We start from the raw sequence: 25,297 nt of genomic DNA, 5'->3' as shown, positions 1-25,297 counted from the left end.
GTTAGAACGACGTATCAGTCGCTCTAACAATATTTTAAAACATACTATCTTCAGTACAATTCACAACCGATGAGCTGAAAAAAAGTTGTATTCTGAGTATCTGCATTAGCAAGTAAATGCCACTAGATGGGGCTGCTATCCAGGTTCGGTCAAAACAAAAACAAAAACAAAAAGGTTTTTGTTTCGTTTTACTTTTTGTTAATACAACCCTGATTTTATAAAGATGCGAGATAATAAAACAACTTTCCACATTGGTTGAAATGGTAAAACCACAATAAATCTATCAAATTCTTTGTATGTCAGGTCATGCGTTGGTTTAGCATTTGTGAACTTATATAGGTTTTAAAGGTACCTAATAAATATATAATCATGCGAATGTTTTAAAATCTGAGCGTTTCTATAAACCAAGCGATTGGTAGCGCTGCTCATTTGGAGGAACTTTCTACTACATTTCCCATAAGGCATTGCTGCGCAGCCGCTTCTTGTCACTGCTGTCGCCCTCAGCCTGTGTGTGTGTGCGTGTGCATGTGTGTGTGTGCCCATCGTGAATTGCTCCAGCATCCTTGCGCAGGCAGCAGGGCGAATATTGATGTGGAGGGGAAATATATAAATATATCATCAGAAAAAGATGTAACCGTGGCGTCCGATTTCGCGCTCGGCTGTTTGCAATGACGGACGGAAGATATGGAAGAGAGGATTTTGTGCTGCGCCTCTTTGGAGGACGGACCGACGCGCTGAGAGAAATAATGCGGAATATTTTCTCACATAGGTGTTAAGGCAGAAAATACAAGATGAAGAAGCAGTTCAATCGAATGCGACAGCTCGCCAACCAAACGGTGGGAAGGTAAGCAAAGCCTCTCAGTGCGCTATTGTCGCCGGGCCAAGTGAAATTGAAAAGAGACCCCCCCACTCCCCCTCCCTCTTTATGGCCCCGTTAGGATTTTAATAAAAAAAAAAATCCAGACAAATAGGATGTAATTCTTTTATGGGTGCACTTATGCAGCCTGCTTGTGGATAATTGATTACTAATTGTGAGGTGCAAAAGTGAACCCCGTGTTCAAAACAACACCGGTGTTGCTCTGCGTAATGTCCAGTGGTACATGCTACTGCATAGGCAGCGTGTAGGCGCATTGCCCCAGCAGCTCCAACCTGCCCACGGAAAGACATTAAAAATAGACAATCGCAGGAGCGCAGTCAGCCTCACCGACGCATCCCCGTTCTTAAAGCGAGGTGTCAACTCTGAATCGTTGCGAAAATCATATTGAGAGGATTATGTTGTGCTTAAAGATTCTGCCTGTCACCGAACCTGTCAATAGGTGAACGTGATTCCGATGGATGGGGTGAGGGCTGCGACGTGAGGGAAGGGGGGTGCAGGGGGGAAAAAGGCGCAATGTTGTCTTTACGCAGCAAAATCAGCTGAGAGGAGGGAAACACCTAAGCGTGGATCATCTGCTCTGGTAGACGTGGGCAACACCTTTTCTAATGCTCCTTTAGAAGATCCATGTTCCATTTGATTAATTTAGCACATTAATAACAAAAGACTGTCCATGAGAACAAGTAGGTGTCTCTGAAAATCCCTTCTGTCTTCAGGAATGGATGTGTTGTGACCTTTTGCACAGGTCCACTGAGCTTATCGCCTCCCTCCCCTTTCCCCTGCGCGCAGGGAGAGCAGCTTGTCAAGCAGCACTTGGCCAGAAGGTGTTTTCTGCTCAGCACAAGGGGATTAGGACCAGAAGGTTGGGTCATTATTACTACAAGGTTGTTTGAGTGAAAGGCTCTCAGGAGGAGGAGCACATCTTGCAAAGCTGTTTGTGCTATCTTTATTAATCAGCCTTTGGTTTGATATTGCTTGCTGCAGTCTAATGGTTTATGCACCGTCAGTGTGTTTGGGTGGGCAGGCTGGTTTTAGGATCTTCACATGACCAGAAAGGGCATTTTGTCTTGAAGAAAAACAGAAATTCATTCTCTATATTTGATGGAAAATAGGAAAGTTATATTCAGCTCAAAAGTATTACTCCTTGAACATTTTTTTTTTTTTTTTTTTTTGCATTTTGCCACATTACATTTTATCGCGACTATTTATCTTTATGGCAGTTTGTGGAATGCAATATTGATATTTGTCCTTTAAAAAGATTCTCACACTTAAACTTGGGATAGCTGCAGTTCCTCCAGAGCTCCCATCAGCCTGTTGGCTGCTTCTCTGATTGATTCCCCTCACCCAGCCTGTCACATTAGGTACACAACCTTGTCCTGGCTGTAGCTGTTCCAAAGGCTCAAATGTTCAAACCTTCAGATATTGTCTTCCCAGCTAACCCTGTTTAAAACTTCTCCACAACTTTACACCTACACTGTCCAGTGTTTTCTCTCTAATTTTCTCTGTAAAGTTTTGGGGCCTTGAAACAGCAGCTGTATTTGTACCAAGATGAAAATAAATTAATTATCCTAATTACATAAAATATGGAGGAAATGGATATGCATTTATTTGCATTGGACATTGTTCATATTTAATATGGCAAAGGAAATCTATATTTGTGACAGAATGCGGAAAAGTTCAGGGGTTTAAAAGATTTTACAAGGCACCATTTACTGAGCAGTGGTATCGTGTTACTTTCTCCATTGTTGCAAGGCAATTTAAATCAGCTTAATGCAATGCTTACTTCATGTTGGAGTGAAGTAAGCATTTGATATAACTTCTTTTTTTTCCCTTTGGCTCAAAGATAAAAGTATCAAGGTTGGTCCAAGATTTGACAAGGAACACTACCTCAATTTAAAGTCTGAGACATGTCTATTTGAAAATGAAAGCATGAGCGTACTTGAGAAAGCCCTCCAGCATGGAATAATAAATCTGTAAATGAACATGAAATTGACATTTTAATGTGACAGTAAAGCAAAAGAACCTACTGTTCTCTTGAATATTGACAAGAACAGTAATTTATGATGAAAGCTTTGACATAATGCATTGAAAATTAAGTGCACCTAGAGGACAGTGAATTGAAGTCAATTTATTATTTTTGTGTGTGTTTGCAGTATGTACGTTTAACCATTATGTGTATTTTTATTTTTTTTACCAAAAAGGCTAAAAGGAAATCAGTATGTTATCCAAAAGGTTTGTGTGCATGGATGGAGTTTCCTGTTGAAGCATCTTTAATGGAGTTTAATGTTGCATATGCATGCACGGGTAGTGTGCCCCTGCACCCACGTGTGGTAGGCTGTTAGTGTGGATTCAGTGAGTGGGCAAAAATGAGCATTTGCAGATTAATCAGGCATTTAATGTAAGCTTTCACACCTCAAATAGTCACACAATGCTGGAGTTCTGCTGTCCTTCTGTTCATTTTCTAGAAGGTTTTTTTTTTGCTCCCCAGAAATGACTGGATGTTTTATATGTTAGTTTTTTTCGTCATGATTTGAAGTCCAAGATTAACATGAATTAGCAAATTATCAGATCAACTTAATAATTTTTATCTTTCCCTTCTCTGCTGACTCAGACTTCAGCCTTCGCCAAACTGTGTCACGATTGCTCTGCTGGTTTGAGCTTCTGACCCTCCTGAACTCCAGCAGTCTCTGTGGAGCTGCTAGCATAGATGCACAGTTCTCACTGTCTTTTTATCCAATCCAGGGGGCAATTATATGCTTTCTAGACAAGAATATTAATCTCAAAATAGCTTTCAACCATTAATATTCATGGATTTGTTAAGTATGAGTCTATATTGACTGTTTGCTCCTACCTATTAGATCATAACATGAACAGTCACCCCTGTTGTAGCACATCTTTCTGCCTTTACTGAGATATCTGTCTCAGATATCGCAGACAGAAAAGGTCTCCATCTAGTGGAGTGGGTTGGTGTTCAGGTGTGCTGTGTCAGCAGCACTCTGACTCTCTAAACCTGCTGCTGCTGCTGCTTCTGCTGCAGTGGATAAGATCCATGTTATCATCAGTTGGACCAATTACCTCTGCAAAACACAACTTTACAGTGAAGAATGATCTGTTAGGCACACCACAAAATTTAACTGACCATTATATTGTATTGTGAAAGAGACCAGACAGGACCTGACTGACTGTTTTCATTTTGTTTTTTGCCGTTGCTTATAAAACTGTCTATGAAAGACATTGAATTTATTATGTCCTCATGCATACAGTCTGAACAAGCATTGTATTACACTGGTTCAGACAGCCCTTACCCTCCATTTGTCTTGACCTATTTTACTGCTGCCCTCTCACAGGCCTATTTAGGTCCACAACACTAAGTAAATTTTTTTCAACTTAGTTAAAACTATGTATTGACACCAAATATATGAAGATACAGTTTTTTTTCTGACATTAAAATATATTTATATTTTCATGTCTTCAGTCAAGTGGAATTACTGAAAAGAAGTATATTTTTCTGTGAAATTCCCATCGACTGTTCTTTCCAATTCTTATTTTTAAACATTTGAAGGAAGATAATTATTGGACTGTGACCCTGTGATCATGCAAACAATAAAGATATTTGTCTCCTCTGTTTAAACATACATGGATTTTGACAAGCTATTAGAAAATGTGGTTGTTACATAAGATCAGACGCCTCATCAGGCAGCAAACAGGCAGTTTTTGGTAACTTGGTCGGCTTTGTAGTCCACCTAAGACTCTGTAGTTTGGACAAGTGTAGCAACACCTTTCTTTATTGCATTATTGTTCACTAATAATGACATCTAGGCAACAAATCTACTTTCTAGACTTATCGGTATCGTTAAGTCAAAGTTAACAACCAATATTTCTATCAGGTTGCTGTTTGTATATGTGTTTCGGGAGAGAGAGTGGAGGGGATTGGCCATTTTGTGTTATGTTTGGGAATGTGGTAGTGATAGTGAAGCAGCACAGGATTGTGGGATGTGTAAGTGAAGCAGAGAAGCAATGTCAGCTGTGTGGTCAAGTGGTACAAATGTGTGGTTCATATGGTGTCTGAGAGCTGGGGATCATATTACGTATGCTACAGAATCAGGCAGGTTGAAGAACCTTAAAAGTTACATATGACATAGAAGAAGGCTGAAGTCTGTCAATCATAAGGATTCACATATTTACAACACTAAAAGTTTTTTGTTTGTTTGTTTGTTTGTTTAGGCCTAATATAAGACAGATTTAAGTATGGGTCAGAAACATTCCAGCCTTCTGCACCTGTGTAACAACGTTTACCATAACACTGTGGTAATGCAGTCTTTCTACTTGTGCCTTTAGGGGTAAGCCTGAATAGCTCAGCACTCCACAATCCAATTATCAGAAAATGGCAGCTCTTTGTGGGCTGTAGATGTTCTTTCTCTGCTGCGTTGTCTCGCTCTAGGTTTCCTTTTCTGGTCTGACACATTATGGGAATGCATTACAGAACAGCTTGTACGCTGGCTCTGAAAGATGGAAGAGTGGCATGCAGAAAATCTGAAATAGAGGGTCACAGGAAGAGAAAGAATAGCTTGAACAAATGTTACCTAAAATATGTCTCAGATTTTTCTTTTCCCCGTCTGTAAACAACAGCTTGTTGGCATCTTTCTCTCCAAATTGAAATAGATTCATACTGGATACCAAAACAAACATGTTAAGTTACAGGTGAGACACAGAAGGTTTCTTGTTGAGTTCACGTGGAGCAATGGTTTTTACTCTGTGTCCTACTTGACTTCTCTAGATTTTCCAACTGAAACCATGACTAAATTGTTTTATAAGCCTGCAACATTAACAAACAATAATTACATGATATTTTGTCTTACTGGCAAAGTTGTTGCTGTTAATGCATTGAGTAATTAGGTGATAAACATATACAGTAAGATCCATGTTGCTAACTCTCTGTGCCTTTCAGGGACAGCATAATGGTGATGATAAAGAGCCTTTGTGAAGGCGCCATGCATTTTGGCCAACAAAAGCAAGATGATGTAATATCAGACAGAAGCCCAGTTTCTCCATTTGAACGCTGCTATTTCTCTCTAAAAAAAAAAAAAAACCTGGTCTCTGATGCAGCCCCTGTAACAGTGGTCAACCTCAATCCTTTTTGGTGGGTTTTAAAAACCAGTGGAAGCAAAACAACATAACATTAAAAGAATGTCCATGTACTGTGAATACTTGACCGGGTCTCTTTTTGCAGAAATGACTGTGTCAAGAAGGCATGGGGTGATCTGCCACTGAAGAAGTATTAAGAAAATCCAGGTTGTTTAATTGCAGCCTTGAGTCTGTCTGCATTGTTAGCACAAGTGAACATTACTTGTGCTAACAAACCCACCATAGTTCCTCTATGGTGGGTTTTCATTTGGCAAGAGTAGCTGAAGGATACTATGGTCATTAAGGTGTTGATACCACACCTTTTCTAACTTCTACTCAATTTTGCATTTATTATAGTTGAATACAAGAGTCTGTGAACAGCCAGCTCTTTAGCAATGACCTAGTTCGACTCATTGTCCTTGTTGAAGTTGTCAACGACTATAAAGACTACAGTCTTTATTGTCCCTATGGCTGCTTTGGTTATAACGTACCATTTCAGTCTTAAAAGTCTTTTTAAAATGATCTTATGTAATGCTTAAATTTTCTGTATATTTCTTAATTTTGATGTATATCAAAATTAAGAGATATACATCACTTTGTGTATTGAAGCTGTATAACGTATTATTATATAGCTATATAATAGCTATTATACAGCTGTAAAATAGCTGTATAATAATAAGTTTCATGGCTGGAACCGAACTATTGAGATGGCCGAACTTTGTTATGATGTTGATATGAAGACGTACATCTTGCCAATGTGGGGCATCAGGCTCAATTTCTGATGTTCTCTCAGAGTTACATCTGGACTAAGTTATTTTTCAAACACCAAAAGTATTCCAAAACTGTCTCATAAAATTCAATAAAAAAGAAAGACACTAAAAATAATATATGTGGTCTAAAGCGTCATTCTTGTTAGAAAGACACTCCTAACCAGACGAGTGACTCCCTGTCAAGCATGCCCACTTCCTTCCATTCATCAGTGCCAGTCTCCTGAAAACAGGAAGCCTTAATCCACCAATAAAATTCCTGTTTTGTTTACCTCTTTACTTCCATTCCAAGTGTTCTTGTTTGACATTTTTTATCTTATTTATTATAAGAAAAAAAAAGGATCTGAAAGATTTCCTCTCCTTTGTCAATACAGTGATTGCAACTTTTTTGGTCTAGTTGCCTAGAAACACTCATTTGGAGTTATGTGTTTCGTCACATTTGCCTGCCAGCTCACATGTTAAAATTTCAAAGCTGTGAAGAGATTTGAAGAAATACAAGAAAATTTACAGCTTTTTGTTTTTCTTTGTGTTGTGTATTTTGATTTTATTCACATTTTTTGCTTTATTTTACTTATTTCCTTCAGTCTCTCTAATGAATATTTGAATAATTTGCATGGGGGTGGGAGGGTGATTGAGGTCTCAGTGCAGAGAACATTTTGAAATTATTTACCATGAGTAAAGATATTAGGGATAAGTCACTGATTGTGTTTCCAGTGAAACGTGACAAAAAGCTGCAGGCTCTCTTGCTCTTTCTCTCCGGACATATGTGCATTTTCTGAATGCACTGCTCGCCTATATGCGTGTGTTTGTGCGTGTATGCATGTGTGTGTGTTGCCTTCTCCCACATTTGTTCTTGCATACATGACAGAACTGTGACCTAGTTTGTTGGACGACTACAGTAAGTGGGTTTCTCTGTTTCAGTAACCTCGTATCACATTGGGCCCCCCTCTGCTTTCCTCATATGGGAGAAACCCAGGCGAGCCTCTAGATGCACGACAGCGCACTGCTGAAAACAAATAGCACTGAATAGAGAAATATTTCGAAAGCATTTCGGAGCGTAGAACATGCTGTGAGTTTGCCTGTGTGAATGCACGAGTGCATGTGAATCTCATGCCAGCGCTCCGGGCTGTGTGGTGCCCTGCTGAGGCCCAGGGCCACCATTCTGCCCAAGCAGCAAGGGGCCGCGCATCTATAGCTTCCCCATCACACTGAGCAGCTTTTTTAGCCGTAGTAGCAAACTAATGCATACCCGCTTCGCTTTTTGTTTAGAGGACACTCGGATCTCCAACAGCAGACAGTTGGCTTTCTTTTGATGCAATATGTTTGTTAGCACAGAAGTTATTTTGTTCATTTTGTCCATGTTCCACATGGATTATGCAGGCTTTAGTAACCGTGGACTGTGCTGAGGGGCAGGAGATGCAGCTGTCCAACATTAACATGTCTCAAGATAGAAATATTTATTATATAAGTTATGTTTTATGGGGAATGTGCAACTGAAATGGTCAGCTGTGTACTTGATGGACTCTTTGGCTTCAACCTACTGGAATGTCCCAGATGCACAATGAACTGCATCTCTTCCCAAACCACACTCCATTAGTCCAAATTTCCTTAAACCATTCAGATATTTCTTCTTAGTAACTTTGTTAATTTTGTCACCCAAGATGGCATCTGTGATATTCAAAGTGACGCAGTTAGCTATTTTTTGTGCCTACTTAATGACTCTTCCTTTAATTGTAATGCAAAAAGTATATGAAAGTCAATTAGAGCTTAGCAGAATGACTTGAGTCTGAGAATTTCTTTCCTCTAAAGTGCATGTCTTTATATTCAAAGTTGTCCGTGCACATCTCTGTGTTCCTGCTCGTTCTGAATCATCAGAAGCTTTAGGTAAAGGAATGCCTGCGCTGTGGCAGATGGTTGGCATAAACCTGGCAGCGTCTTCCTCTCTCTCCATGAGTACACCACCCACATGGCTGCCAACTCTCCCACGTGTTTACTTTTCCTCCCCGGGCTCAATCTGCACACTGTGTGCTGAGAGGAAAATCAGTCCTCACCTCAGCCTTCTCCCCCAGGCCTTAGCTTGATATCAGGATCTTTAGTACAAAGCAGGCATGTCCAGTTGTCCAGTGAGGGCTGGTCCTGCTTTTCATCTGTGTCTTCAAGGACCGATAAAAGAAAAAACGGTTTTGTCTTCTGAAGAGGAAATGCCATCGTCTGACGACAAACACGAAATGAGACAATTTTCTCTTTGAAGATAGGCTCCTATCTTTTTTATTTCCACCTTGATGTCGGAGATATTTACTCTTTAAATGTCACTTACTTGGTTTTCAGTGTAAAATCTTCCTGATAGTTTCCTTGCTCCTTCAATTTGCACAGTATTTGTGTTTTCCAAGAAAAGATTTTCACAGACCTTAACAAGTTAAGCCCCATTTACACCAGGTAAAACATGGATTCTAAGATTGAACATGATTTGGTCACAACAAAAAAGACTTCTCAGCGTGTAGGCAAGCAGTTCTCTGCCAACCACCAGAGGTTTTCCTTTTTGGCAATCGTATGAGGATGATACTTAAGTGGGATTACGTCTGAACCTTTATGCTCTTCACATTTATAATAATTATTCCACAAATATTGATGTTTTTTTTTTTTTACTTTATCATCAGTTACAGTGTTACTGTGCAGGGGGAAACATTGTGAGAACTGTATTTATTGCGTTTTATCAACATCCCAAGAGGATGCAGATGAGGGGTTTCTCATCTGCATCCTGATGATGTTGTGTGCTTTTATCTTGGCAAATGGAGTCTGAAGGTTTGATTTTGAAGAAAATACAAAATGCTTCTTTACCTCTGACCTGATCTCACTGATCCTCTGTTTCCCACACTCATTTTGGTTATTATTAGTCTTTTTGGGCATGAATATCTTTTCTATTATTTAAACCACATGACTCACTGCTGATTCATATGTAATGTATTTCCTCCTTTCTTACTCTTTTGCTAAATGGGACACCATTACTTCTCTGACAGCATGACAAACACAATTTGTATTTCTACTTGCAACTTCTCATAGAGTCTATAAAATTCAAATAACTTCTCTCAACATTCCAACATCCAGCCTCTATGCAATTTGAAGGTGTGTGTGCTTCTACTCAGCTGAAAACTTTACTTGATAAACAACACAGCATACTGAAAGCTATAAACAAGGGATCTAAGCTTGAGTTTTCTGTTTTTGTCTTTGAAGATTGGGTTTTTAATTTTGGTTTCTTGGTGAGACTTATTCTGCTGCAGTCAGAGGAGTGATAGAGGAGCCAAATGCACATAGCGGTGCTAAAAGATGGAAATAAATTAAGCAGAATAGAATCCCACTAGCTTAGTGTGGGCGTGAGGATACATCACGATGTGTCTGATGCAACCATTAGAGGATAGCGCCAAAACTCTGCTTAGTCCTCCAATCTTCTAGCTGATCTTTAACATCATGTCGCTGTCTTAGTCCATGTGAAAGGTGCTGAAGCAGTTCCTAGTAAATTTCACAGGCTTCCTTAATCTAACAGTGTGTCTTCTTTTGTCATGACTGCAGTGACATCCAATCAATCTACATATTTCCTCGGCATTCACAGAAGCATTTTCTGTATTTTTCACTTGTAGTTCAGAGAGTTGAGTAATCAGCTGCGACCCAGTTCTCATGGCTCCATATTCATATCTTGGTCCAGAGAGTATATTAATAACTGTCATCATTGAGGCACAGTTCTGACTTGTCAGCAAGATTGTTTAAATATACTAGAATAAAAATATAGTTCAACAACAAACAGTAGCTTCTCAAGTGTCATGATGTGCATTTAGCAAACTTACATTGAGCATGAAAAGAGTATTTCAGCTCCAGTTTGCTGATTTTATGTTGATGAATATTAGACAAACAAACTAAGGTCTTGCCCATTCTTTTGCTAAAGATAAATTCTCATTCATTATTTGCTGCTGAGTTTTGCATGGTTCAGGCACAATTGCAGGAAGGGGCTGTGCAGACAGGAAGTTGAAGGGCAGACAGAATATTCTTGCTGGATTCTGGGGGTACACAGGAGTGGTTCATTCAGACGCTCTGCAAGCTTCTATAAGCCGGAAGCCGTCTTTGTTTTTTTCAAAACAGTGATTTCTCAACAGAGTTCTCTCTGATTGGGTAGAGTTTTTCCTCATTTCTATAAATTGAATAAAAGGTTTCCATTGAAAATACCTTAAGTGCTAAAGGGCTGAAGTTATCCAACACAAGCTGGCTGAACAGAGCAGAGAGCATTTATTTCTGACTTCCACTGATTTGCTTATTCTTAAGCTAATGACCCCGCTCACTTCTCTGACTGAGTGGCTTTATCAGCCTCATCTACACTGCAGCTCTGCCCTCACTTACAAGCTTGAGTAGAGCCCCCGCCTACTAGAGTCACAGTGGGACGCAATACACCTCAGTAGGAAGTGGCATATTGAATCAGTGGCTTTAATAAGCTGTTGTTAAGCGGTGTTTGAGATCATGAGTCGGAGAGGCAGTCACATAAACACACGCTCTCATACAGGTGTGGGAAAGTGGGTGACCCATTTTGCAGCACTTCCATGTGGATGATGTTCAGAAGGTTGACAAAATACAGTGAGAAATGATGCTCTAAAAATAAATATAGTGGCATGTTAAAGTCTGTCATGTCTGTATACATGTAACAGTTCAGCTTTAAGTTAAAATGTGATAAAAAGAGCCTGAATCAACTAATATTCAAACCTTGTTTCAAACTTTTGTCCTTGCAGGGCAGAAAAAACAGAGGTGCTGAGTGAAGATCTTCTACAGGTGAGCTGCAGTAAAGATGTGTTTGTGTTGGAAAACCGTGGCTAAAAGCAGGAACTGGACTGAAATCAGTAACCTCATATTAAGGACTCACTGTTCAAGCTGTTTTCATTTAATGTGTATGAGGCATAGGACAGATGCCAGTATCAAAATGGAACAAGCCTGTAAAAATTATGATTTCCAAATTGGTGAAATATTCCCTCATACATTTTGAATGTTTTAATGCCTTTTTAACAAACTGCAGGGAAAGCGCTGGATTAACTGGAGTTTGCAATATTTTCACAGAGCACTAACAAAGCACTTTCCCACATTTTGTCCACTGCCAGTTAGCTGGCTGAAAAAAGGGAGGTACTACATTTTGACCTTAATAACATGAAAGGTTACTGCAGCTGTAAGGAAATATATGTTGAAAATAAAAGGAACCCCACCCTTAGCACTGCTTTAGTGGGAAAGTTATGAGCAAGTCTGCAAAAGCCGCTCACTGTAGCTCCAATATTCAAGCAGATAACTTGACTGAATATCAAAGTAAAAACATCTAGTTAGGTAATAATCACTTGAAAACTACTAACTTTCTTTTATTCAATACATTTGCTTGTAGTGTGGAGAAGAGTGGTTTACTTTTGAGTGTTTGCACCTTTATTACTTGTTGTGAGATCTATCTCAACAGAGTGAGGAAGTGAGAAATATAAGAAAAGCTCAACTCTCACTGCCGCAGAGTGAGAGTTGATAAACTCCACAGTTTTGTTCTTTATAAAGCAACAGTGGGAGTAAAGCAAACCCATGTTAGCTAGTTTATTAGTCTATCTGCTGAGAGTGGCGAGAGTTTTCTACTGCCGCTTAAACCTGTCATAATAAGCAATTAATCAATTAATTTCAAATGAGCTCAATAATTCACTTGTGGTGATTTTTTATTTTTTGAAGGGCAATTTTGTTTACAGATATTTTATACTTAGTTTTAATAGTGGGTGTGTGTGTTTTTTTTTTTTATTTCCGTTTTATTCTTTGTAGTGTGATGTCTTGTTTAATTCTGGATATTTTACATATATCCCAGTACTTTTTCAACAATTCTCCTTTACTGCCCTGTAATCAATGATTTTTGTAATTAGAAATATTCCTAATTACTTGTTACTAAGTTAAAAAAATAGGATTTATTTTTCAATCGGCTGTACAGCATTATTTATAATGGAAGTGCTTCACTACTACATGTAGCAAGAGAAATTTCTGGCACACCTCATTTAAATTTGAAACTGTAGAAGTGGAATGACATAACCTTTTAGTGATTACATCTTAGAAAGTTTTAGTACCCTGAGGCAGTTATCATGACGCTGATCTGAAATGTAAACTCGTGATGAATTGCTAAGCTTGCAGAGAGGTGACAGATGTGTAGCTGTGAGAACAGTGTTGCGTCTTCGTGCAGACATTAGCACTCAGCTGCTTCCTGCGTGTGTCCACCTGTGTGCAGGTGGAGAAGCGTCTGGATCTGGTCAAGCAGGTGACACATAGCACTCACAAGAAACTGACCGCCTGCCTGCAGGGTCAGCAGGGCACTGACACCGAGAAGAGATCTGTCAAGTCACCTTCTGTGAGTGCCCGGCTCTGTGACGGTGATGGAAAGCTGCACGGTGACTGACAATGATGTCTTCGTAACGTTATCTCTCTCTCTGCTGTCAGAAAAAGCTTCCGCTCACAATCTTGGCACAGTGCATGGAGGAGGGAGCAGCGGTGTTGGGGGATGACTCTCTCCTAGGGTAATGCATACAGTCATCTACCCATTATATATTTTTTCCTTCTTTCTTGATGAACATTTTCTGTTATTGATCGTATTCTCTTGGTTGCCATGTAACAGAAAGATGCTGAAGTTGTGTGGGGACACAGAAGACAAGCTGGCCCAGGAGCTGCTGCAGTTTGAGCTCCAAATAGAAAGAGATGTGGTGGAGCCTCTTTATGTGCTTGCAGAGGTGAAAGTAATGCAAATGTTCAGCCTTATGCACTTTGTTTCTCGTCTCTTACATCACAACTACTGATATTTTCTTCTGTAGGTGGATATTCCCAACATCCAGAAACAGAGAAAGCACTTAGCTAAACTTGTTTTGGACATGGACTCAGCGCGAACAAGGTGAAAGGCGTTTATGTTTAAGTCCCAGGCTGCGATCCGCTCCTGTTAATTTAACACTCATGGTAAAAAGTGTGCTGGAGAAACGACATATCCAGAGCAGTAGTTCTGTTTTGTTTTTTGTTTTTTCCCACCGCAGATATCAGCAGTCATCTAAGTCATCCAGCCATCCAAGCACAATGCAGCCCGGTGCCAAGTCCGAATCCCTCAGAGAGGAGATGGAGGAAACAGCCAATAGGATGGAGATTTGTAGAGTGAGTCACCAGACTGAGCAAATCATTAATCATGTCCTCGTTGGTGTCTTTCCCTCTCTGATTTATAAATGTTGTGAACACATTAGACATAAATGGACCACGCTGCCAGGATATTTAATTCTCTTCTTTAATTTTTAGGATCAGCTGTCGGCAGATATGTACAATTTTGTGGCCAAAGAAATAGACTATGCAAACTACTTCCAGACAGTAAGTAAATCACATTTTTAAGCTCCTGATTTTTTTCCTTTTACTCAAAGAAACATACAGAAGCAAGTATGTATTTTAATGAGATAATTGGAGAATATTTATCCATCATGATCTATTACACAATTTATCATATAGTCATAATGTAGTCTGCTGGGATTTCAGAGGGACTAAACAAAATAGTGCATAATTCTGAAGTTGAAGTTTCTCATTGATATGTATTAACTAGTAATATGTATTTTTAATGCAATTACAGTAGCAGATCTTGAGAAATAATCTCTGTTATCGTCACACATCTACATAGACAGACATGTTTGCCAATTCTTTTTTTTTTGCAAAATAGCTCAAGCAGATTGAGCTATTTTGAGCAGATTGAGATGATGGAGATCATCTCAGAATAAAAAATATTCAAGTCTTGGTATAGAGTCACGCAAAATCAGCATGCATTTAGCTTCATCCATCTCAAATAAATTCTGAACTCTGAGCTACTTTCTTTTTGTCTATCACATAGAATCCCAGTAAAATATATAAAAAGTTGTTGTTTTACATGAGAAAATGTAAAAAAAATAAATAAAAAGTTCAAGCGTAAGAATACCTTTTTCGGCACTGTATATGCATTTCTGTGTGTTGTGATGGCCTTTTCTCTCTCACCCACCCCTCTCTAGCTAATAGAAACACAGGCAGAGTATCACAGGAAGTCATTAGAAATTCTTCACAGTGTCCTGCCCCAGATTAAAGCTCACCAAGGTGAGTCATCCTCAGAGCGTGGAGGTGTCTGAGTAGAGCTTCCTTTCTGTTTCTGCACCTAAAGCTACATAACGGCAGCATATAAAAGAGAGCCTAATTTCTCAGAGATGTCAAATGACTCCATAATTTAGCAATAATTATATACTGTAATAATTAAAGCATACGGGCTTAAACATAATGCAAGACTAAATTCATTTGCATACATTGTTCACATTTATAGAGTTTATCTTCTGGAAAATTTTCTTTGTGAGCACGGCATATTTGCAACTTGTGTTGTTTCACATCTGTGTTTTGCTTTGTGTTGCAGAGGCGTGGGTGGAGAAGCCATCATTTGGCAAGTCTCTGGAGGAGCACCTGAATATTAGTGGGAGAGAGATTGCATTTCCCATTGAGGCCTGCGTCACCATGCTGTTAGAATGTGGCATGCAAGAGGAGGTACAGCACAAACACCCCCACACTCTCATACAAAACTTATACCATGTGGGTGTGAATTTAGTTCATGTTAATGTAATTTCCCGGTGCGTCGTCTGCAGGGCCTTTTCAGAGTGGCTCCATCTGCCTCCAAGCTGAAAAAGCTGAAAGCTTCGCTGGACTGCGGAGTTCTTGACGTCCAGGAGTATTCCTCTGACCCGCACGCCATCGCAGGTGAACGTCACCCACACACCAATAAGATCAATAAGATCTTGTTTTCATCTTATTTACACATGAAAATAGAATTTTCATGTGTAAATAGATTTGTTCTTCAGTTTACTTCCTCGTGGATTTTGGACATAAGGTGCTGAGAAAGGTAATCGTTCTGAGCCAAATTTTGTCACATAACAACAACAAATCAAAAGGTATTTTTTTAAAACTTCCTAAATTTGACAATAAAGTGCATGTTCAACTCCCTTTACTCTGATTCCCGCTAAATAAATAAAGTCAGGAATCGTTCCATGTTCTGTGAAGGCCTCAGAAACATATTTGGGGAACATTAGCAAGCACACCATAGTAAATACAAACACGAGGCAGATAAGGGAAGAGTTGTAGAGAACTTAAACACATCAGCCAAAACTTTGACCATCTTACAGAGCACTGTGCAATTCAACTACTAAACATAATAACAGTATGACTCAACTGCAGACCTACGTACTCCTGGTCATTCAGAGAGTTCAGTCACTTCTTCACTGCTATGCACTACTCTGTACTGAAATAATCCTCAATAAAGTATCCCAAAATGGTTGTGAAAGGAGACGAAAGGAAATATTAAAGCAGTATCAGTATAACTATAACACTGTCAGCACTATCACAAGGTTGAAAGAAGCTGTTTAAAGACTCGCCATAATCCCGACCAGTTAACGTTGTCTTTTAAACATATGAACATGAAAGCTGTGTTGAACGAGCTCAATCTGGCAGCTGTATTAACTACAAGGGCCTGCTGGAGGAGAGGGAATATGGGGCATGGCCTCACAAGTTCTTGAAAGAAAGAAAAAAAAAAAAGAAAACATCCCTCCACCCTCTGAGAGAGCTGACCAATTTTTTCCCTCCTTTTTTATTTTTTACATCCGCAGGGGCCCTGAAATCATACCTCCGTGAACTCCCTGAGCCACTAATGACCACTGAACTTTATGATGAATGGATTCAGGCCTCCAAGTGAGTTGATTTTCTCTCGTTAAAAAACATTTCTTGGATTATGCCATTGGCTATGATGACTAGAAAATAGTCCAAAGTCTTCCTAAAGAATGATGACATTTAATAAAACATGGAACAAAAAAAAATATGCTAGAATTTTATTTTTCTCATTAATATTTCCACAGCATTCAAGATATAGACAAGAGACTGCAAGCCTTAATGGCAGTATGTGAAAAACTCCCCACAGACAACCTAAACAATTTCAGGTGAGCTGTTTGTCTTTTTTTAGTATATTGAATGGTTTTGTAAGCCAATTACAATGTCTCACATAGATCATCCTGTTCATAATACTATTGAGTTTGTATAAATCTTCCCTAAAATTTTTTCTAACTTTCTGAATTTATTCCCTCCTTAATAGTTAAAGCAAGTTTAAAAGCAGGCAGTATAATCAGTTTGTTTCAGTATTGACCACCTGAAGACAAGGACTGTTTTTTTTCCTGCCAGTTAGACACCTATAAACCCAATAACATGACTACAAACTGCTATGATGTTTTTTTTTACTAATAATTGCTTAAGAATTTGAAAAAAAAAAAGATCAGTTTGACTGGACTTTTTTGTCCAATCCTGCAGATATCTTATAAAATTTTTAGCCAAGCTGAGTGAATACCAGGATTCGAACAAAATGACTCCTGGTAACATGGCCATTGTCCTCGGACCTAACTTGCTGTGGACTCAAACAGAACCGTATGTATCCCTACTGCATCACTGATTTACCAAATGTTGGGTCTGATTTGCACGTAAATAAGAAACTATTTTTCTCTTTCTAGCAACATGACGGAGATGATGACCACTGTTTCTCTGCAGATTGTTGGCATCATTGAGCCTATTATTCAGCATGCTGATTGGTTCTTCCCTGGAGGTCAGAATTACATCAATACATACAGGACGCACCATTACAATGAGTCTAGGAAACATAGTTTGTAGCTATGCAACTATACTGAGTTATCAAATTACCTTGGTGAAGATGCTTCCTTATTTTATTGCCCTCTTTGCTTCTGTGTACTAAATGAGAAAACTATCAGTATTTCTAGATCAGAAACAACATAACTGAAGAAACTCTTATTTATACAAACTCATTTTTTCTTTATGTTTACAATATATTACAGTAATAATACTGTATTTATAATAGAGCAATCAGCAAAATCCTCTTTTGCAAGAATAAGCTGTGTTCACGTATACAAACCTAATAGAGACAAAACTCAAAAGACTTTGAGTATCAACTCAGCCGCGCCTGAATGCACCCAATTCTTTAGATCTTTTATTTAAAACTATTTTAACATCACAGAGCCCTTTTCCTTCTGCTTTACAATCACATACTATTTAGTGTTAGTCTACGACATAACATCTCAAGAGAATGTGTTTGGATTGAAATCCTTTTAGATGGGCCTGTGTTACAGTTTGCTGATGTGTGTGCCTCTGCCGCAGAGATCGAGTTCAATCTGACAGGCTGCTATGGGAGCCCGATTCACACCAACCACAACTCCAACTACAGCTCCATGCCCTCACCAGACATGGACCAGTCAGAACGCAAGCAGCAGCAGCACGACCAGAGCCGACGCCCACTGAGTGTTGCCACTGACAACATGATGCTGGAGTTTTACAAGAAAGATGGGTATGATGGCAAGGGCTGCTTCTCTCCTGCCCACCTTGTTCTCTCTCTCTCTCTCTCTCTTTCTTCTTATCCTTGTCTCATGCACAAGATGAGATTGAATAGATGCAGTGAAGTGGGGAAACATTCAGAAAACATTAAGAAAATCTACATTTTGTGCCTCATGTGTCTGAAACTTTCACATGTGACAGAGAGATGAGCATCCTGGTATCTGCCCATTTATTCTCCTACATAGAAATACACCCCCATGTTCTCAGGATTCATCAACAACGGGGGTCTGAAATGCCTTAGTATCATTGTCTCTATAGCAACAAGCTGCTGATAGAGGCTGCTAGTTATTTCTTCTTTTTTTTTTTTTCAGGGAAATATTTTTCTTGACTTTTCTTCATGTCCTCCCACACCAAGCTCCTCCCTCACAGTCTGGCTAGTGCGTCACCTGGCCTGACTCATTCAATCCGCCAGTGCAAAGAGAAAAATTATGAGAAATAAGAAACCAAGTTAGTAAAGCAGTAATAGACACAGAATGCTGAAAGACAGCTAGGATTAGTTTTAGCTAATTTCAAGTCATGAATATGTATGAAAATGAACTGGTTTCTCTATAGTAGTCAGTTGTTGTCGTAAACCTCCTCTCACCTCCTGAACACCCCTTATCCCTGACCACCGCCAGAGTGTCTCATCTTCCGTCTTCTACTCTTGTGTTGTGAACCATATCTGCATCACTTATGACCTCATATCCTTTTTGCCTCTTATCTCCCCTACTAACGCAGCATTAGGAAGATACAAAGGTACTGTATCATTCCGTTGTTCCTACTTCATCCCCCCCCCCCTCTCTGTCCCATCTAAATTCATTTCAATGTTGGCACCGACGTATGTGACTCGTGTTTCTCACCAGTATGGGCGTCAGAGTGATGGATACCTCCTGGGTGTCTCGCAAGGGTTCTTCCACCCTGACACGCAAGACTTCTTCCACCCCTCCTGGCATGCAAGGACCTGGCTCCCCCGCTGACACGCTCATCCTCGAGCAGCCCTGCGAACTCGCCACCTCGCCCTCCGCCACGCCGCCACTTGGAGAAAGGGTTTGGTAAGTTGCCATAGGGACGCTGTCCTCTTGTTGCTCACGTATTCACAGCAGGTCATTCTTATTTTCACCACCATCATCACCACCATAAGCATTCTCAGATGAGAGGATGTGTCACCCATTTTTTCATTGATTTGCAACATCTCGACGATGTTTCAGTCTAATTCTGTTCTGTCTCTCTCTCTGTGCTCACTTCACTTCTTTGTCATGTATTTGTGACTGTAACTTTTTTTTTTTTGTCCAAATTTTGTGGTGAATTTGGATCTGTGTAAATGGTGCTAAGCTTCAATTTTTTTGGTCCTTGCAAGCATGCTAAAATATCCTGTCTGTCAGTAATGCAGTAATGCTTTTTTTCTACATTTCTGGGCTTTCGTTATCACCTTCAAGCACATGAATAATCAAACCTCAGTCATTTTTTTCGGCCCATGTGTCAGACGAGATAATTTGGCTTCTGGTTTGGCTTGCTTTATCCTCATTTCCCGTGGCTCTTTCAGCCATTGAAAGGGTTTTGTGTCTGTTTCACACTGCCCTGGGCTGACTGCAGGACCTGGGATGCAAATAAGTCATATATTGCGAATTCCGGTTTCCATTTCCAGCAGTGAGGAGATCCACTTGATAATATTGTGAGCTGTGGATGAACGCTTTGGCTCACAGAGAAAAATCCTCAGAGCTCTCTGCAGTGTGCAGACACAAGGTGATCACAGAGGAAGTGTTACACGCTGTATTCTTTTCCTTTGCCAATAAAATATTCTTTTTTCTGCTTTTTCTTTGTGCTTGTCTTTGTATTTGCACTTTGAACTGGGCTGGCTGTGTCCGAAGGCTGGTGCCTTAACCTTTGTCTAAAATGCTTTTTTTTTTTTTACACCGTGTTTGAGCAACAGACCAACTAACACCGAATCATGGCAGCAGCTTTATTATTCTTTATTTCTCCACTGCGATTCCCTGTTCAACCACTAGAGCTGTTTTATTTGTGCTGTCTATTCTCTTAATGTCTACAGCTCAGAGAACGTGTCGCTCAATCGGCCAGACACCTCTTTTGCCCACCCAACCCCTGGGGAGGACCGGCCACCCCCTCCTTACCCTTCCTCCTCGTGCCACTCCGTGCCCCACCACTTTTACCCCAAGCCCCCACCTTGCGCTCGTCCTGTGGCACCAGGTCCCGAGTCCCAGCCCCCTGGCTCGCCACCACCCCCAGTGCGCTGGTCTGGCTTCACTCCTCCCGCCCCGCCCCCTTCCTCCTCCTCTTCTTCCTCCTCCTCATCTCTCGACATCAATTCAAACCCCAAACCTAGTTGTCTGCACTTCCCCAAGCACAGCCCGCCAGGTGACTTGTCACAAGCCCCTCCGCTCGACACTAACGCTTCACCACTCTATGTCAAAACCCCCTTGCTACTAACCCGCCATGACCAGAGTCACAGCAACCCCCCTAGCCTCCCTTCGTCCGCTCCCCCACCCCCGCCGTGGGCTGCCTGTCCATGTGCCCGAGAGAGAGGACCCCCCAGGCTGACTAGGTAAATACAACACTCCTGTGGTCACTGTGGGTGCATCACAGAGCGCCAGCTGTTTTTCTCTTCTAGCTCGCTGGCTCAGATTTTGCTTTTTGCTTTTTCACCCCTCCCCTTTCTGTTGACTTCTAGTTCTTTGACGTTCGGTTTGTCTAGAAAAGTGTTTGAAGTGAGGTGTCTCTACCAACCAGAACTGTTCAAATGATATTTGATTGTTTAAATTTTGAAGTCTACAGTGTTTTTTTAACCACTTCTGACCTTGGACAACCCTGATTTATGACATACAAAAATATAAAAATATAAATTGGAATTTCTTCATTGTTCTAGCATAATTTCTCCTGGGAAATTAAAAATTTCAATGATTTTAAAAAATTTTTTATTTATTTGTTTATTTTTACCGGTGACACTGATCTAATTTGTTTAAGAGCTGCAGTTCTTAAACAGAGAGCATTGATGTTAATGTCGCATGTCTTGCTCCTGCTAAAATTATTCACATGTTGAAGTTTACTGTAGTAATAAGATCACATATTTATTCTTTATGTTGATATGATTTGTTGTATTGCCTCATAACATCATGTTCTTCAAGTTGATTGTCTGCTTAGAAAAACGTTGAGAAACGTTTTTTTTCAGCTTTATAAAGGTAGTGGTTTGCTTTAAACATAAAATTTGATGACTATCATTTGAGCTTCTCCCTGCACAGTTCATTGTTTTTGCATGGACATCTGTCTGAAGAGTACAGCACACAGAACAGACGAAATCATGAGGGTGTCATAAAATAAACCTTCTACAGGTATAGCCTGGACCATTCTTTCATTTGTTTTGACACTACATGCAGATGTTGCGGTCTTAAAAGATTTCACAACTTCCCTGGTCAACTTTATTTCGTTTGCTAGTACTTATCCTAATCTGTGTGTTAAATCTGCAACACACTGCAGAAAAAAACTGAAACATTAATGAGATAAAATATTGAGATGCCATTGATTTCTAGCTTGAAATAAAACTACAAGGTTTTAGCCAAAGGTAAATAAAATAATTATTTGATGTCGTATTGACCCTTCCGACTACAATTTTAATAAACAGTCTCGAATGAAGGGTTCAAATATGTATTTAACCTCCAATCACAGAGAGAGTTAACAGTGAGACATTTTTTCTTGCCACAAATTTGTACTTTATGTAGGTCATTCTTGGTCCTCTCACTGTCTGTGTGTTGTAGGTTCTACACAAAGTCTGCTATTGTCAGCTTTTGTTTTTTTTCTTTTATTTTTAAGTTCTCAGTCAATAGGACCACAAATCTCCAATTACTTAAAGTTAGCACACTTTTGAATAAAAAAAAATCTAATAGCAATTTTTTAAATGAAAAAGTAACAATACATCTAACCAAGAAAAGAAATAAAATCATTCAATCTCACAAAGTCAAGAAATTTGTATTTATGTTGTTTTTAATAAGTCACATATGAACCTGTTTGGATCTACAACGATTTACAGGTCAACAAAAATTTGACTACTGAGTCAACTTGATTCCGTAGTCAAATACTTTATTTATAATACTTTATTTTAATAAAGTCTTGCATGTCAATGTATTTAGTAGCCAAAAGAGAAAAGAAAAATCAGTTTCCCCTGCTTTTTTATGTCACACATAGTGTAAATATTTGGAAAATGTTGCAGCTTTGCACAATTATAACTACTATTTTTGAGGCTTTTTTTGAACTTCTAAAATTATTTACTTTAAACATCTCCATAGTCTTATGACTGTCAAGTTTTAACTGTTAGTTGTGTTTTTGTTCTTCATATATTGTGATTTTCAGAACCCATTTTTAATTCTGGTATGAGTCTAATTTATCTGTTCCAAGTGATGGTGATGATGGTGGTTATGGGTGTTTTGGTGTTGAGGTGACACAAAGGAGACAGTCCAGTTTCTTTCTATTCCTTTTCACTGATTTTCTGTTTTCATTCTGGTTCACATAATAATATCTGCCTGCTTTTCAGTTCGCTAAAGAGTAAAGAGCTTTCACCTGTGATTGGGCACAAAGGCATCCAGGTGGCAAGCCCAACAGTGCCCCCCAGCTGCAGCCCTCAGAGCAGCACCCAGTCCCCCCATTCAACTGAGCACAGCCCTCACGCCCTGCGCAAAGGTTAGTACTTCTCTTACTGTGAGCTCTCACTGGCTCTCAAAACCTAAAAGTGTTTTGTATTAATATATTCAAAGTAATGAAATGATTACTCTGTGATTTTAGGTTCCAAGAAGTTGGCCCCTGTGCCTCCAAAGGTCCCTTACGCCCAGTCCGGAGGGATGTCTGACCAGTCCACAGGTCAGCCATCACCTGTAAGCCTGTCCCCTACACCTCCCAGCACCCCTTCCCCGTACGGACTGACCTGTCCTCCAGGGCAAGTACCGCCATCCTCCCCTGGGCAGACTCCACTTGGGCCAACCCACTCGCTATCATCTCCGCCCTCCCTCTCTGGGACACTCACCAAGTCGCGGCCTGCCCCTAAACCGAGGCAGAGGCCGAGCCTACCCCCTCCTCAGCCACCCCCACCACCTCTACCCCTGGCTCCAGTCCCCCAGCCTCTGGAGCAGGACCTCCTGGATGGACTGTCTCCTGGAGAGAGCATGTCAACAGGTAAACACCAGCCTCTGGAAACAACCCCCCCACCGCCACCACAGGTGGGGCTGCAGCAGCCCACTCTCAGACTCGCTGTGGCTCTGTCCAATGGAGACGGTGGTCGAGTGTAGGACCCTTTAGGACTGTAGACACAGAAGACCCCATGTCCCTTTAAATGACTCCTCCCAAACAAAAATCGGAATGAAAAAACAAAGTGGCCTCTTAGACACAGACACCTGAGAATTATGCAATGTGAATAATAGTATTTTTGCGCTGTAGTGAGCAGATCTCCTATCCTATGTATTCATTGCTTGTGTTATGTGATGATGTTTCTGGGTAACTAGTGGAAACATCAAAACAGCATAGCTCGTCCTGCTTGTATGGAAGTTTGCCATTAGATTCATCATGTGCTCTCTGTTTATCTGTGTTGCCCAGACCCCCCACCCCCATGCGGCAGAGGTAGGTCAGAGGCTTACACAATTCGCTCAAGACAAGTGTCTCTCTCTGTGAGCAGACATGGAAACACAGCCAGAGAATCCCACATTATATTTACAGTACTGTGTTCTGATGACGAGGTGTTTTGTTAATATAAACCAATCTTTTTTTTTTGTTATATTTATCATTCTCTTGTCCCCCCCTTGCTACTATTGTGTACTTTGCAGCTGTGTGAGGCCAGTGATTCAGTGTGGGCTAAGTGTGAGGGGGACTTTTAGGGTAAGCCAGACCGCCCCTCGCCCCATGCACTCCATGTCACTGCCTGGCCTCGTAGTGTGGATGCCTCTGGGGTTTCCTGCAGCCTGCCTCAAACACTTCCCCCCAGCTCTCAGTCAGATCTTCTATTACCCTCTTAACAGCAATATTGTATCTTTGCACTTTGTTGGTCAACCAGTGGTGCATGGCTCAAGGATTTCCCAGAGTGCACCACACTGAGCTCACATTGCAGTAACCATTGCTTACAAAGGTCCATCCTAAAGCAGCCGCCCCGCCCCCCGCTCCCTTCTTGTGCCTTTTTATTTCCAAGTACCATGGTGACAGGCATCATCCACCTGCCACTTTTTCCGGGGGTCTTCAGGTAACCCCCTACCCCTCCTGCTCTTCTACTCGGCAGGTTCATTGCTTTTTGTAACCTCTGCTTCCTCTTACCACGCTCCACCTCATTCCTACACAGGAATAGTCATCAGTCTGTTTGGACGTGTGGCTTCCAGTAAACGGTGCAACACATTAGTTTAATGACAGTTTCTGCAAATACTGTGAGCAGAATTAATGAGATTTCCATTGTTACTTTAAGCCACTTGGTGTCTCGGTGCCATCTTTCTCCACAGAGTTCCACACACACATCTTGTTGCCTCTGTGTTTTGGCTGTTGTTGTAGACGTGTGGTGTGTCACTGTGTTGTTGGATTTTTTTTTTTGCTGACAGAAAATGTGTTGCTGTTCTTTGAAGTTTCAAAAAGCTGTGACATACTTTACCTTACAATATTATCATCCCATGAACCTTTGTCACATTTTGTCATTTTCTAGCCAAAAACCTTTCAGATTTATTAGATTGAGATTATGTGATTGAACTACACAAAGCAGTGCATCAGTCTTGTTCAATAATTCTTTTGCAAATAAAATTCCAAAAAGTGACTAAATAACTCAGTCTCATGCTGAGACAACAGTAGTTTTTAAACAGATTCTCAATTGAAAAAGCTATTGTTAAATAACTACAGCATACCATTGTTCTTATGTTGTAAATCTGTGCATTCTGCGCAGTATGTTATTCTTATTTTAACATTTTTTAACTTTTGTGTGAAAATGGTAAAGAGTATTTCTATTCTACTGTCATTTAGGTCTGGGACTGACTAAAATGTCTCCCCTCTTTAAACTAATTGAAAACCATGCCTTATCTGTTGAATGTATTCCTATGTCTTTATGATAGAGTTTGCTTATTAATATTCCGTGAAA

The 25,297-nt window shown here is 40.2% G+C and overlaps 1 protein-coding gene across 5 annotated transcripts in view; it reads left to right on the top strand.

Moving 5' to 3' along the window:
* Positions 1-520: 520 nt before the first annotated feature.
* arhgap44a (Rho GTPase activating protein 44a) overlaps positions 521-25,297 on the top strand; it is a 29,343-nt gene continuing 4,566 nt past the window's right edge. The window contains exons 1-22 of one of the 5 annotated variants that reach the window (XM_055035423.1): positions 521-844; positions 11,535-11,574; positions 13,034-13,153; positions 13,243-13,319; positions 13,418-13,529; positions 13,611-13,687; positions 13,824-13,938; positions 14,077-14,145; positions 14,808-14,889; positions 15,197-15,324; positions 15,423-15,534; positions 16,437-16,518; positions 16,683-16,763; positions 17,128-17,241; positions 17,325-17,416; positions 17,983-18,169; positions 18,934-18,951; positions 19,059-19,247; positions 20,243-20,755; positions 22,736-22,881; positions 22,984-23,370; positions 24,015-24,066. In XM_055035423.1, the coding sequence (XP_054891398.1) occupies positions 792-844; positions 11,535-11,574; positions 13,034-13,153; positions 13,243-13,319; positions 13,418-13,529; positions 13,611-13,687; positions 13,824-13,938; positions 14,077-14,145; positions 14,808-14,889; positions 15,197-15,324; positions 15,423-15,534; positions 16,437-16,518; positions 16,683-16,763; positions 17,128-17,241; positions 17,325-17,416; positions 17,983-18,169; positions 18,934-18,951; positions 19,059-19,247; positions 20,243-20,755; positions 22,736-22,881; positions 22,984-23,370; positions 24,015-24,022 (2,802 nt within the window). In that variant the 5' untranslated portion in view covers positions 521-791 and the 3' untranslated portion in view covers positions 24,023-24,066. Of the gene's footprint in view, positions 845-11,534; positions 11,575-13,033; positions 13,154-13,242; positions 13,320-13,417; positions 13,530-13,610; positions 13,688-13,823; positions 13,939-14,076; positions 14,146-14,807; positions 14,890-15,196; positions 15,325-15,422; positions 15,535-16,436; positions 16,519-16,682; positions 16,764-17,127; positions 17,242-17,324; positions 17,417-17,982; positions 18,170-18,933; positions 18,952-19,058; positions 19,248-20,242; positions 20,756-22,735; positions 22,882-22,983; positions 24,067-25,297 lie in introns of all 5 variants that reach the window. The other 4 variants (XR_008606315.1, XM_055035421.1, XM_055035422.1 and 1 more) reach the window with 4 other exon arrangements.

This window comes from Poeciliopsis prolifica, unplaced genomic scaffold, assembly GCF_027474105.1.
Source record: "Poeciliopsis prolifica strain line A6 unplaced genomic scaffold, Auburn_PproV2 SCAFFOLD010, whole genome shotgun sequence".
In the NCBI taxonomy this organism is placed as follows: domain Eukaryota; kingdom Metazoa; phylum Chordata; class Actinopteri; order Cyprinodontiformes; family Poeciliidae; genus Poeciliopsis; species Poeciliopsis prolifica.
This window is presented reverse-complemented; position numbering and strand designations above follow the sequence as displayed.